The 14,281-nt window shown below is 45.2% G+C and overlaps 1 protein-coding gene across 2 annotated transcripts; it reads left to right on the top strand.

Annotated features, from left to right (window-relative positions):
- Positions 1 to 8,869: 8,869 nt before the first annotated feature.
- LRG1 (leucine rich alpha-2-glycoprotein 1) lies at positions 8,870 to 13,612 on the top strand. 2 transcript variants are annotated; one of them, XM_030220095.1, is made up of 3 exons: positions 8,922 to 8,947; positions 10,828 to 10,939; positions 11,271 to 13,612. In XM_030220095.1, exon 3 carries the CDS (start codon positions 11,287 to 11,289, stop codon positions 12,304 to 12,306), a length of 1,020 nt encoding a protein of 339 aa, XP_030075955.1. In that variant the 5' UTR covers positions 8,922 to 8,947; positions 10,828 to 10,939; positions 11,271 to 11,286; the 3' UTR covers positions 12,307 to 13,612. The 2 variants fall into 2 exon arrangements, with proteins under 2 accessions (XP_030075954.1, XP_030075955.1); XM_030220094.1 differs by lacking the exon at positions 10,828 to 10,939 and having other exon boundaries at positions 8,870 to 8,947.
- Positions 13,613 to 14,281: the final 669 nt, after the last annotated feature.

Raw genomic sequence — 14,281 nt, 5'->3', positions numbered from 1 at the left:
CTCCACTTTGCCACTTTATATTGAAAACTCTCATCTCCCGTTAACATATTCGGGAAATCCCATCCAAAACAACATTCAGTTTAAATATCTTTATATTGAAAACTCCCTCCTCCCTTAATCATATTTGGGAAATCCCATCCTAAACAACCTTCAATTGAAACCACAAACGTATCCCTTGAAACAACTTATTGTACATATTGAACCACTAGCCCAACCGTAAGTCCCCAACTCACATGAAGTTAAAGCAAGTTTACAGAATGTCTCACATCAGTAGCGCGCTCAAGGCTCTGCTCCCGCTACTGCTTAAAATATCCTCCGCATCTTCTGCAAAATATTGTGAAAACTCTTCAGCCATAGTTCTTACGACGATTTCCACTCTTCCTTCAGCGTGCTTCATCCTCGACAGTCTGCTCCGCGCCTCCTTGTATCTCCTGGGCAAACTGCAGTGCTTCCGTTACGGTGTCAAAAAAGCGGGTCCGTCCTTCATGGTGGACCCTCAATCTTGCCGGATAGAGCAATGCGAAACGAATCCGTCTGTTGTGAAGTTCAGTGCATGCTCCCACAAACTGCTTTCGCTGTGCCGCCACTGCAGTCGAGAAATCTTGAAAGCACAACACCTTGTGCGTTTCGTAGCACACCATGCCCTGGGATCGCCATAGTCTCAAAACCTCCTGTTTGTGTTTGTAATTTAATATTTTACAAATTACCACTCGAGGTCTCTGCGCTTCGGGTCTCAGTTGACCCAGGCGGTGTGCACGTTCAATTCTTAAGTTGTTTGCCAAATCCTGTGCATCGAGCACCTTCGGCAGCCACGTTTCCAGCATGGCCCGCAGGTCTACTTCCCGTACAGTCTCTGGGATCCCCACCAGCCTGATATTGTTTCTTCTTGATCTATTTTCTAGATCTTCCACTTTTGATTCCAGCTGGGTGATCCTCCGCTGCCATTCTTTATGATGACCTTCCTGCTGAGCACTCCGGTCTTCTAACTCCGATAGCCGTTGCTGGAATCCCGTCATATCAGTTTTTAAACCTTCTAATTTCTCATCCATGGCATTGAGTTTCTCGGAAATTCTCTGCAATTTCAGGTCCACGGAGGATTCCAGCAATTGTGATACCTCCGCTGCTATTTCAGTGGCCCAAGCGGAGCTCACTGTTTCCCCTGAGGGGCCGGGATCCGCCATTTTACCTTCTCCCGTCCTCCCTCGTGCTCCGTCTTTCCACATCGTTTTGGAGGACATTCTGTTGGTTTTTCTCCCTGTAAATTCCACAGTTCGCTCGTCTGGGATGTCCCGTCTGTGCTTTCTCCTTATACAGATTTCAAATTCGCCGATTTAAGCTGCTAGCGGGGTGATGTTACATCGGGGCCTCAGAGCTCAGTCTTGCGGCGTCCTACCCTCACCTAGCATCACATGACTCCATTACTAAATTTGTTTTAAACATTACAATGTAACAGCTGACCTGCGGTGAGACTTCTCAGCTTCCACCACCCGTCAAAACTGAATGCCAAGAAAGCAGAGTGATGCACTTGGGGTGCAGAAACCCAAAAGAGAGATACCAAATAGGAGGGGAGAGATTAGTAAGCTCATCTCAGGAGAGAGACCTTGGCATGTTGGTGTCTGAGGATCTGAAGGTGTACAAACAATGTGACAAGACGACGGCCATGCCCAGAAGGATGGTAGGCTGCATAGAGAGGGTTATAACCAGCAGAAGAAACGAGGTGTTGATGCCCCTCTACAAGTCGTTGGTGAGGCCTCACTTGGAGTATTGTGTTCAGTTTTTGAGGCCGTATCTTGCTAAAGATGTAAAAAGACTGGAAGCGGTGCAAAGAAAAGCTACAAAAATGGTATGGGATTTGCGTTGCAAACCATACAAGGAGAGACTTGCCGACCTGAACATGTATACCTTGGAGGAAAGGAGAAACAGGGGTGACATGATACAGACATTCAAATATTTGAAAGGTATTAATCTGCAAACAAATCTTTTCCAGAGACAGGAAGGCGGTAGAACTAGAGGACATGAAATTAGGTTGAAGGGGGGCAGAATCAAGAGTATTTTTTCACGGAGAGAATGGTAGATACTTGGAATGCCCTCCCGCGGGAGGTGGTGGAGATGAAAATGGTAATGGAATTCAAACTTGTGTGGGATAAACACAAAGGAATCCTATTTAGAAGGAATGGATCCACGGAATCTTAGCAGATATTGGGTGGCAACACTGGTAATTGGGAAGCAAATCCAGTGCTGGGCAGACTTCTATGGTCTATGCCCTGATTGTGACTGAATGGATGGGCTAGAGTATAAATTTTAAGGAGCTTCAACGTTAGCTTCAGAAGTTTTAGTACAAGAGCATTACTAGGCAGACGTCTATGGTCTGTGCCCTGAGAATGGCAAGAACAAATCAAACTTGGATATAAAGTATCGCATGCCATGTAAAATGAGTAAAATGAGTTTATCTTGTTGGGCAGACTGGATGGACTGTACAGGTCTTTATCTGCTGTCATTTACTATGTTACTATGTTCTAGTGTATGCATATGATAATATTTGAATAACTACCTATACCTATGGCTCTGATTTCTGAACATGCAGCATCATTAAAGGACAGACTTTTAAATGTCCGGCTGGGTATATATGGTAATCTCATCTTTGTTAAATATTTCAGATATATCCATGCACTTGCTCCCATGTATTATTCTGTCTCACTGTATTTTTCAAATGTAAGCCACATTGAAATCGAGTTTACTTGGGATAATGTGAGACAAAATGTTTTTTAAAAATCCTTTATCCTCCACATTTTAAGACATTGCCTATCCAGCTGGATAGTGATAGCACAAGGAAAGCAAGTTTAGTCCAGCAAAGCCTAACTCAAAGTAATCTGTTCCTTAACTGGGCCCTAGTATTACCATATTGAAAATGCAAACATACCATGCCTCTGTGGTTATGTTCCACTAATAAGTTAAACAACTAAATGGCTTTCTTGAAAGGATTATATAAACTTTGGATGCATAACTAGGGACATAAACATACACCCTTTTAGGGTGGATAGTGTTCACAATGAGCTCCTTTCATTATTGACCAGATAGAAGAGATAAGAGTTTTCAGTTTTGGCAGAGTATAAGTCATCACAAGCACAAAATATAAGAAATGAAACAAAATATTTAATTTTATTTTGACTTATAAAACTCTTGTCCCTGAAACATGCCTAAAAACAGAATAATCCATTTGTGTATGTAAAATGTAAACTTCTGCACAACAGATGAGGTGAAGATGTGATTCCATGTGCCGCAATGAAAGGAGAGTTTAATTTTACTTCTATTTAATTGCAATCTATTCCATCTTTATAACACAAGGCTTCCCAATGCAGATTACAACAACATTAAAGATGAAGCAGTCAAGAAACAGGATATCCTCACTGAAATTTGACCATCTGTATTTGTATAGAACAGTGTAGAAAAATGAGCACAAAATACAAAGTTTATAACTACTGTTTCTACCAGCTACAATAATTTTTTAAGCTGTTTTAGTGATATTCCATTTTTATTTCAAGACATTTATATCTAAATAAATTAAAAAGCTGTCAAATAAGTAAAAAAATTTTGTCCTCCACCTTTTAAGGCATTACTATCCAACTGGATCATGTTTAGACTTTTTACAGCTAGACCACGTATAAGTAGTCTGTTATTTCTAATAATCTTTTGCTACTGTTTTCAATAGCATTGGCTATTGTTTTGGGTGAACTAAAACAGCAGCAAGTTCTGCCTACTGCCGGCAAGCTTCAGCCCATATAATGGGCTAGATAGGAACACCCCGTCTCCTGTTTTCTTCAACCTCTTTGTACTCCATGAATAGAGCACAGTCCGCTGGGACATCAAAGTCTTCAAGAAAATTAGGTTCAGTTTTATCAGAGCATAACTTTGATTAAAAGTGTCCAGAGTCCAAAAAACCAGACCAATAAGGACTTGGAATGTACAAATAAATAATGGCTGGAATTAGGCTGCAGTAACATTATCTGGACTGAGGCCCAGATGCACAAAGGTCCTGGTAAAAGAATCACTCTGTTTCTCCACCTCAGTAAAAATTACCGATTTATTAATGACATGGGAAGCAAGAGAAACAAAAGGTTTCTGCCGTTGAAAAAAATGTTTTCTTAAAATATGGGGCCTATGTTAGACACATTATCTCAGAGATAGCGTGATAATACTTAACACGCTATGATTATTAGATGATGGTGCACACGTATGGATCAATAACTACAAAGATGCTTTTGCTGGGATATAAGGGGTAATAGGGTGGGGGGAGGCACTGATAGGGGAAAGAGGGGTAAGGAATAGTGCTTATAGGGAAAGTTAATTTTTGAAAATATACCTTATAAAGTTCAAATGTACAGTGGTCAAAGGGAAAGATAATAGACCTATGTAGAGATTAGGGTAATATAATACTGATGTAATATATAAGCGTTCTTTCTCTTTGGTGCCATTCATAAAAATGTTGTCAAATATAATTGAGGGGGGGGGGAGGATAAAACGTTAAAGATTGATGAAGGAATGTAGCAAACTGAGCTTACTGAACACGTCTTCGCATTTGATTGTTGATTGTGTCTTTTTGAAATTTCATCAATAAAAAATGTTAACCTTTAAAAATTACCGATTTAGAAATACAGAGGGATTCCCAGAGCTAATCGCATGCAAATGAGCTGATCGCTGCTTTTGCAATCAGCTCATTTGCATGCGATGGGGGGGGGGGGGAAGCCAGTCGAGCAGCTGAGCATGCATATAGCAACCAATTGCCAAGCGTGGCTTCTATGCGCATGCCCAAAACAGCTGAACAGCCTTCACTGCCTCGGCTTCATGCACTTTCTCCTCCTGCAATGGTTTCAGTAGTTACTTTGATCTGGGGACTCTGTGGTTGAATGTGCATCCTTCTAGCTCCAACAATGACTCACCTGAGCTACATAATAGCTAGAGCCCTAGCCCCCTAGAAATAGGGGGGTGCCTATTTCTTCCCCCTCCTCAAAGTTCAAGTGAGAGGCACTGATCCTTGCTGCTGGCTGTCTTGCACTGCTACGGCTTTCATGCATGCTGACTTTACACCAGGGGCGTATCTGGAATCCGGCGGTAGGGGGGGCCAGAGCCAGAGAGGGAGGGCACATTTTTTGCCTCCCTTCCCCCCCCCTCCGCCGCCACCTCTCTCCACCCCCCTCCCTGCCGTCAACCCTCCCCCGCTGCTTACTTTTGCTGGCGGGGGGCCCCAACCCCCGCCAGCCGAGGTCCGACCCGCAGTCTTCATATTTCGTCTTCCTCCGTGGCCATGCTGAAAGGAAGTAACACTGCAGTGCTGATTCGTTGAATCCAGTTCGGAGTCTGACGTCGCAGCACATTGTACGAGGGTTACTTCCTTGCAGCATGGCCACAGAGGAAGACGAAATATGAAGACTGCGGGTCGGACCTCAGCTGGCGGGGGTTGGGGCCCCCCGCCAGCAAAAGTAAGCAGCGGGGGAGGGTTGACGGCGGGGAGGGGGCCAGGGCGAAATCTGCGGGGGCCCAGGCCCCTGTGGCCCCACGCAGATACGCCCCTGCTTTACACGCCAGATGATGGCATGTATGAAAGCCATTTCTACTCACAAATGTGGCTCTCTCGCACAGTCTGCCCTGATTGTTGTGTGAAGCTCACTGGTGCTGTTTCTTTTTCTTTGGAGCTGTTTATGGTGCACTCATGTGTTCCCTGCTCCCCCCCCCCCCCCCCCCTCCACATTCAGCGATCTTCCTGCTCTGGCATGCAGGTCCTTCTTCTGCTGCAGGAGTAGCAAAGTACCCTTGCAACCATGAAGAACTGTCAAGATCATCAGTACCAACAGCTCCCGATCATCCGTTAAAATGTCCAGGGGTACAAAATACAACCTGTTCCGTATGCCCTAGAAGGGAGAAATATGCCCTATGAAGCACTGTTATGATTTTTTAATCTGTAAATGAATAAGAAGTCATCAACAATCTCAGGATTCAGTCTAGCTCTCCTGTCTTCCACAGTCCCTCCTGCAATAGAAGATGTCTTCTTAGAAGATGTGCTGGTAGCAGGATGTACAGGGTCCCCCATGCAAATTTTGCTACCTGTGGCCAGCATGTTTGCATGTTTTTCCAAAAAATAAAAATATTGTTGTCTGCATCAAACATAAATAACAGTCCAGTTCATTAACAGACTTCAAAGTAGAAAGGGACATGGGGACAAAGTTTATCCCCGTCCCGTCTGTACCCGTCCCCACCCCGTCCCTGCAGGATCTGTCCCCGTGGGCTCTGTCCCTGTCCCCATCCCCGTGTCATTCTGAAGTCTCGCTGTACTCCTTGCTCGCTAAACCGGCTAGAACCAGTTTAAAAACCACATTGCTATCTTGTTAGGTTTTGTGCATTTGGGTCTGAAGGACTTGCAGGCTCATTTTCAAAGCACTTAGCCTCCCAAAGTTCCATAGAAACCTATGGAACTTAGCCTCCCAAAGTGCTTTGAAAATATGCCTCAGAGGGGTACTGGCTTCCACTATACCCAGGGGACAAGAGAAGCTTTCACACTCCTCCTAACAAATCTTATATCTCTTAAGTGTGAGAGCCGCCCAGTGTGGGATGCATAATCAGATGAGTCCTGGGATAGTTCTCTGGGGCTGGATGGGGAGCTGAAGAATGAAGGATTGTGGTTTCTCCTTGCTGGAGGCAGAAAGGATGAGAAGGGAGGAGCTGTCAATGGACCCAGTTATTGTCTTTACTCTGGTGGTTGATTTCAGGTAATCTGCACAGGTTAACCCACGGTTGATCTTTAAACTGTATCTTCCCTCCCATATCAGATAATAAGGCCCCGATGCTCAAAGTAAATGTGCCCGCATTTACCTGTGCGGAATGTTGAGAGGCCAGGACAGGGCTGCCGAGAGACTGGGCCGGGCCCGGGGCAAGGCCGCCCCCGGGGCCCCACCCCTGCTGCCCTCAATGCCCCCCGCCCCCGAGGTTGCCGCCGCCAGTCCCCCCTCCACCCCCCCTGAGGTCACCACTGCTCCCCCCAGAGATCGCCGCAGCCACTGCTCCCCCTCCACCCTCCCAAGGTTGCCACCGCCGCTCCCCCTCCACCCCCCCCCCCGAGGTTGCCGCCGCTCCCCCCCTCCGGCCGCCACCGGGCTGGCCCTCCTGCATTGAAATCGCAGTCTCACCTCCATGAAAGCAGCGCTTTAGGCAGCAGAATGCCTCACTTCGGCCCACCTTCCCTCCTTGTGTCCCACCCTCACAGAAGTTATGTCAGACGAGGGCGGGACACAGGGAGGGAAGAGAGGCATTCTGCTGCCTGCAGCGCTGCTTTCACAGAGGTGAGACTGCGATTTCAATGCAGGGGGCAGACGGTCAACGACGGAGGGCGGGTGGGACTGCCACGCCAGGCTCCCCTTGGAGGCCCGGGCCCAGGGAATTTTCTCCCCCCTGCCCCCCTCCCCTCTCGGCGGCTATGGGCCTGGAGCATGGGAACAACAAACAAGCATGCAGATGAACAATGCAAGTAGCATGCTAATGTAGTCAAGCTCGTGCTAATGACGCCATTTTGTATTCCTCCCCAATGCTCAGAAAAGAGCGCCTGAACCAAAACTGTCTGACCGCTGCAAAAAAAATAAATAACACCAGGTTGCAGCAGGCATTAGGCTGTTGGAAGGGAGGATTTCTCGGGATTCTCATGCTTCTCTCATGAATCTTTCTGCAAAATCTACAGCTTTTGATTGCTTTTGGAAGCAGAAGGAGGCAAGCCCTTAAGCGCTGGTTGTGAGAAACAGCAGATCTAAACAAAAGCACACATTGGCATCTGTTTCCTGTATCTAAATATAAACGTCCAAACTAAAAAAAAAAAAAATTAAAACGCTTATATTTAGGCTGCAGAAAAGAGATGCCAATGTTTGCTTCACGTTCGGGTTTTACCAGGCACATGCACATGTGCACAGGAGCCAGGTTTATTGCAGAATCCTTCTGTGCATGTGCCAAATACAATCCTCTCACACCAAAGCACAATCCTCTCGCCAAACTCCCTAATGCTCAATGCTGTGAACACGCCTATATTTGCATCTCATTAGCACTCTTAGGGCATTGTTCTGGTGGTACTTTTACGAAGCTGTTCAGAAGAGTGGTGGAGTTTTGAGCATCAGGGCCTAAGGGAGCAATTCTACAACCAGGAACCTCCATTTGAGCACCTCAGTAACACGAGGCGATAGCCTATTCCAGGGGTACTCAAGACTTTTTGACAAGAGGTCCACTTTTTAAACTGCTGAGTTGTTCGTGGTCCACAGTATTACAGATAACTGAAGTTTACAGGCATAATCTGCCCCCACCCTACCTCTCTTTCCTACTGAGGGTCCACACAAATTTATAAAGGGTTTATTCTTGTAGGTAATCCTTTTGACCCACAGAATTCCTTTTGAAAATTGCTCTCAGCTTTATTTTAAAAAATTCTTGCCCTCTTTCCAGTAGAATTTGCAAAGCAATGTGCCCCCCCCCCCCCCATCCTAAAAAGGACCCTGCCTTGGGTTTCTAGTTTCCAACCAGCATCTACTGGGAAGTGAGAGACAGGGAATGTACATGGGTGTGTGTGTGGGTAAGGGGAGGGGGAAGAGAAGGAGTGAGTTCAAATTATAAGCTAAGCATTATTCACGGTGTACTTTAGCCACCCTAGCAGTGGTTTTGCACAAGACTTGGTATTACAAATACTGGCACAGACCTATATGGCCCCAATCCAGGTCACAGTTTGTTTCAACAGTGAGAAAAGCATTTCCCAAAAGACAACAGAGGTGGTTGGATGTTGTAACCAACTTTTGCCTTGGGAAAAAAAAAAAAAGCTACAGGATTACTGGAAACATTGGGGGTGGGTGGAGGGCTTGCTATATAAAATGCAGCCTGTACTGCAGACTGAACACCTACTGCTCATTGTATGAAACGTCAACCACAGGTAAGAAAAATCTCTCCTTACCCCTCCCTCAGCATCCCAACCCCCTCCCCTTTATCCCCCATCCAGGGGTCTAGAGACACACATGAATCAGAAGGAAGCAGTTAACTTCCAGATCCCTTTTCCCAAATTCTCACAAGCACTTTTGGAAGGAGAGGAGAGATAGAGATTCCTGAAATTGAGAGTTTGCAACAAGGTACTCATATCTGGATTCCATCCTAGGGCACTTTTGCTCCTCAGCGTGAAACAAAAGTAACGAGCTGTGATGGTGAACTGAGAGAAGCTGGTAGCCCATTCTCTGCTCTCTAGAGTTAATACCGCAGGAAAACTTGTTTTGACTAGTCACACTTAAAGTGGGTAAGGATAAAGAGGTCAGAGACCAGCCGGGCATGTGGCCAGACATCTAGAATCTGTCTGCGAACTTGGTCCCTTTCCTTTCCAGCAGCGTGAGGTGGTGCCAGAGTACAGCTCATTCTCTTATGGCATGGAGGCAGGGGGACATGTCATGAGCTTTCACAGCTGCCATGTTTGCTGCTGTGTAACTAGCACAAAGTTGAAAACCCAGGCTCATGAGTCCAGTAATCTCAGACCAAGAGGACTACAGAGGTGAAAGGCTTAGATGCTGTTGACCAAGTGCAGAGGAAGAGGGAGAGAAGGGGTGCACTGCCCTGCCCAAACTCGCTCCATAGGAAAGTCACAGGACACAACCAGTCCTTCCTCCAGTTTCAGCTTGGTGAGGGTGGCAGTAGCACTTACAGTCAAAGAGATTCTAAGATGAAAAATCTTACATTTATGATTAGATTTGTATTTTTTTTTTAATATCAAAAGGATACACCAAAACAATGGCGATAATATTGAGCACGCGGGAGTCAATGTCTTTTTAAACACTGGCTGTGATGGGTTAAAATAATCTGGATATTTAGCATCAGTTTCCAGATAGTTGCTGCCGCAGAATATCCAGTCAGCAGGGTGGCTATCCAGGTAGTGGCTATTTTCAGCCATCAGTCAGATAGCCAATCTGCAGACATTTAGGAAAGCCTTTCAGTCCTAAGTTATGTGAATAGCTATCCAGATAGAGCACTGAAAATCACTGCTATCCAGATATGTGCCAGCTCATGGGCCACCACAACGCTATCCAGACAGAGGTGCAGAATATTGGGCTCACCAGGACGCAAGTAGCAGGTCCTGCTCACCAGCTAAGCCCTTGGGAATATCAGCTTCAACGTTATTAGCATTTCAAGGCAAAATATAATTTGCCAGGGATAGCGTTGCCAGTACGGTGAAGTGCCTAAGAACCAGGGGAACTTGGTTCAATTCCTACTGTAGCTCCTTGTGACTCTGGGCAAGTCACCTAACCCTCCATTGCCCCAGGTACAAAAGTATCTGTATATAATATGTAAACCACTTCCATTGTAACCACAGAAAGGCGGTATATCAAATCCCATCCCCTTTCCCTTTTCCCGTGGTGTACAGAAAATCTGAAATGAAGGATGCAGACTAGTCTGGGGAGGGAAGTAGGCACAGTTGCACACTTCTGTTTTTCTACCAAAGGCGGAACACTAATTTGTCTCTTTCAGCAGTCCAACAGAAATTTCCAGCACTGTCCTCTGTCATTATTGATGGTGGTGGTGGTGATGGGGCAGATCTGAATCTTGGGCACAGGCCTTCAATTATGACAGTTGGAATGCATCCATCCTAAACATCCCTCCCCCAACACCTCTCTTAAATTAACACCAGAACCTTAATAGGAATGTGCATTTTCACACACAAAAACCAAACTACCATGTAAACTCAAGACCAAAATTAACCCACTGCTTACGTCTAGCATTAGCATGTGTTTCTGGTGATTCAAGGAAGGCTGAGACTTTTTTTCCTTCTTCTAGGGTAGGGTTTATTGCCAACACCTCTGTGGCACTTCCAGCTTCAGGGACAAGAAGACTAACTGCTTGAAACTGACTACTTCATCTCTTGTCACTGTAGAGACCTGTAGAGGAGGTACAACAGACAGTTATTAGAGCAATGGGTTGGGAATGAGGGGGGTTGGGAATGAGGGTTCAAACCCTCTTCTCCCATGTTTCCTCATACCTAATTTGATTGTAAGCTCTTCTGGGCAAGGAGTTATTAACAATGTACAGTGCAGTGGACATTTGGTAGCATTATAAAAATGACAAGAACTCTCTCATTAACAGTTCTAATGTTTGTAACTTTATGTGGTTCTTTTATGTGTTAAAGAAGGGGTCTAAATCTGCATTAAACCAACCTCAAAACCCTTTCTAATATTCAAATTAAAAGCAGTCATTTATACATACATTTTTTATTTATGAAGTTTTTAGGTTCTGAGGATGAACCCCTGGCTGTCTGCTCTGGTGATCTTTCTGTCTCTGCTGTTATGGCTACAACACAGCGATGCATGTCCTCCTCGGTGCCAGTGCACCAGCAGCACAAGAAACAGAGCCATCATCTGCACATCTGAAAACATCACCACCTCTCCCTCCTCCTTTCCTACAGATACGACCATGATCACCCTTGAGTTTACTAGCATCACTAGTATTGGCTCTACTGCCTTTGTTGGCCTCTTCTGGTTGGAAGGTCTCCACCTGTCAAACAACAAGCTCGCCAGTCTCCCTGAAAATCTATTTCAGGACCTCACACAGTTGCATACTTTGGATTTAACCAATAACCTCTTGGAGGCTCTGCCCCCCAAAATCTTCAATACCACTCCTGCCCTCCGCTTCCTTGCTCTGAGTGAGAACCGTCTGGCTGCCTTGGACCCGGAATGGTTCCAGGAATTAAAACAAGTGGAATGGTTGGATCTATCTCGGAACAGGTTGCAAACGATACCTCCCAGCTCCTTCAACAGTCTCACCAACTTGACCACTCTTGACCTCTCTCACAACCAGCTGGAACAGCTCCCAGTAGAGTTGCTCTGCAACTTGACCAAGCTGGAAAAGCTCATACTAGAAGGCAATCAGCTTTACTCCCTTGCAGACAACTTCTTCAAGCCCATATCCAACTTAAAGTTTCTATTCTTGCAGAACAACAGCTTGGAGAAGCTGCCCACTGAACTTTTTCACCCCTTACCCCTCTTGGACACTTTGGATCTTTCCCACAATCAACTGCGCTCTCTTCCTCCAGGGTTGTTTGAGAAGAATCTGGATCTGGGGCACCATAGCACCAAGGGACTAGATCTCTCTTGGAATAGGTGGCACTGTGACTGCCATTTGGCCTATCTTCATGAGTGGGTGGCCACCAAAACTCCCATTTTCTACTCATTAGAGGACACAGTTTGCAGTACACCAGACAAGTTAAAAGGTCAGCCAATCTCTGCTCTCTCTCAGAAACAGTTACTAAATTTATGTTGACTTCCTCACACTGTAGCTATATCCACCATGATCACAGGAGGGAGCCCAAGTTTGTAAGAGCCAATAGTGTGAAAGTCTAGTCCTGATTTTCCAGCTGATCCTTTCTCTTCTTTGCTGTACATACAAGGCTGTTGTAGAAAAAGGCTTTATGATTTCCTTTGATCTCTGTACCTAGATAAGAGGATATCTGGAAGGGGAAGCCTTTGGTCAAAGCTGACAATTTATTGGACTCTCACACATGCAGCAAAAACAACTAGACAACTATGGAAAATGACTCCTCTAGCCCTGGGGACTCTGGTCTGCAAATGAATGTATTAGTCATATCTAGAATTTCTATAATCAGCTGGGAGATGAGTCCTTTATCCCTTGAGATTGTACCATCCAGTGACAGATGAACTAAGCCCTGGCAGGTCACACACTTTCTGAAAAGGGAACTTTGGCCATTCTTCATCCTAACTTTTTTTTTTTTAATTTACATCTCAGTGCTTTGAGGTATTTACTGTATAGTCCTAGTTCTTCCTTTCCAAAACCAACCCTTTAAGACAATGAGAAGAATCAGGCGTGAAATGTCCAGAGCTGACCTAGTCTTTCTCTCTAGACAAACCCTGTATGTCTGCAAAGCCTGTGGCAACATTGTGTCAACAGCATCTAGAATAACTGAGATTTAAAATAAAGACATATAAAAGAGAAGTGGCTGGGGAAAATCCTCTCTCAGCCACCTCACTTTCAAAAGGTTATTTCCCTCCTTTTCCTCTTAATTGGAAAAAAAAATGTTCTTGTATCACACTGATTAGTTTATGACATGACCAAGAGCTGGGGGGAGGGCGGGAAATTTTCTATTCAATGAACTTGCCATGGTGCATATGATGAGAAGGGGGATGGGCAAACAATATGAAGAGGTGGGGTGGGTGGCACCTGTAACTGGGGTCAGTACTTAATCTTAGATAGGGATTGCAGCATGAGCTGCCAAAAAAACTCTGGGGATGAAGAGGTCACAGAGCATAGAAGGGAAGAGATAAGGGAACATGGAAGGGAGAGGGAGCCAGTGGAGGAACAAGTGAAAGAATCAAGATGGAGAATCTCCCGGGATCTATGCTTACAACACGACCCTGTATACTGAGAATACCGTCCAAGTACTGCAGTGTCTTGCACACCCACACCATCACCTGGGGGGGGGGGGGGTGAAACCAGGTCTTCCTCTTTTCCTAGCTAACCTCTTAATCCCTTAGGGGTCCTTTTACTAAGGTATACTGAAAAATGGCCTACGATAGTGTAGACGCGTGCTCTGGGCGCGCACAGAATCATTTTTCAGCGCACCTACAAAAATGCCTTTTTAAAATTTTTGCCGAAAATGGATGTGCGGCAAAATTCAAATTGCCGCATGTCCATTCTGGGTCTGAGACCTTACCGCCAGCCATTGACCTAGCGGTAAAGTCTCACCTGGTAACTGGGCTTCACACATCAAATGCCACTTGGCGTGTGCCCAATACATGCATACGAAAATATTTCAGACGCGCATATCGGACACACTCCAAAAATGAAATTACCACAACAGCCACACGGTAGCTGGGCGGTAACACCATTTTGGCGTGCATTGGGCTCGCCTAGACGCTTAACACGGCTTAGTAAAAGGGCCCCTTACTCTCTAGTTAGATCTCTTCAGTCTGCTAAGCAGGGTCTCTTATCCGTTCCTTCTTTTCGTCAGGTCTTTCTAAATATTTCTAGAAATTCTTGTTTTAGTGTAATTGCACAAACCTTATGGAATGCCCTTACATTACATTTGTAATTGAAAGCTTCTTTTAATCATTTTAAATCTAAATTGAAAACATATTAATTTTTATTGGCATTTCCACCTGATGCTCTTTAGACACCGGTAAATGGCTGAGATTGTCCCAAGCTTCCTATTTTATTGTGTCTCTTACTATCCTTTGTTTTAATTTGTAACTTTTCCTTCTCCATTTTCCTTATGTGTTGT

Source organism: Microcaecilia unicolor, chromosome 11 (assembly GCF_901765095.1).
Source record: "Microcaecilia unicolor chromosome 11, aMicUni1.1, whole genome shotgun sequence".
Lineage (NCBI taxonomy): Eukaryota > Metazoa > Chordata > Amphibia > Gymnophiona > Siphonopidae > Microcaecilia > Microcaecilia unicolor.
This window is presented reverse-complemented; position numbering and strand designations above follow the sequence as displayed.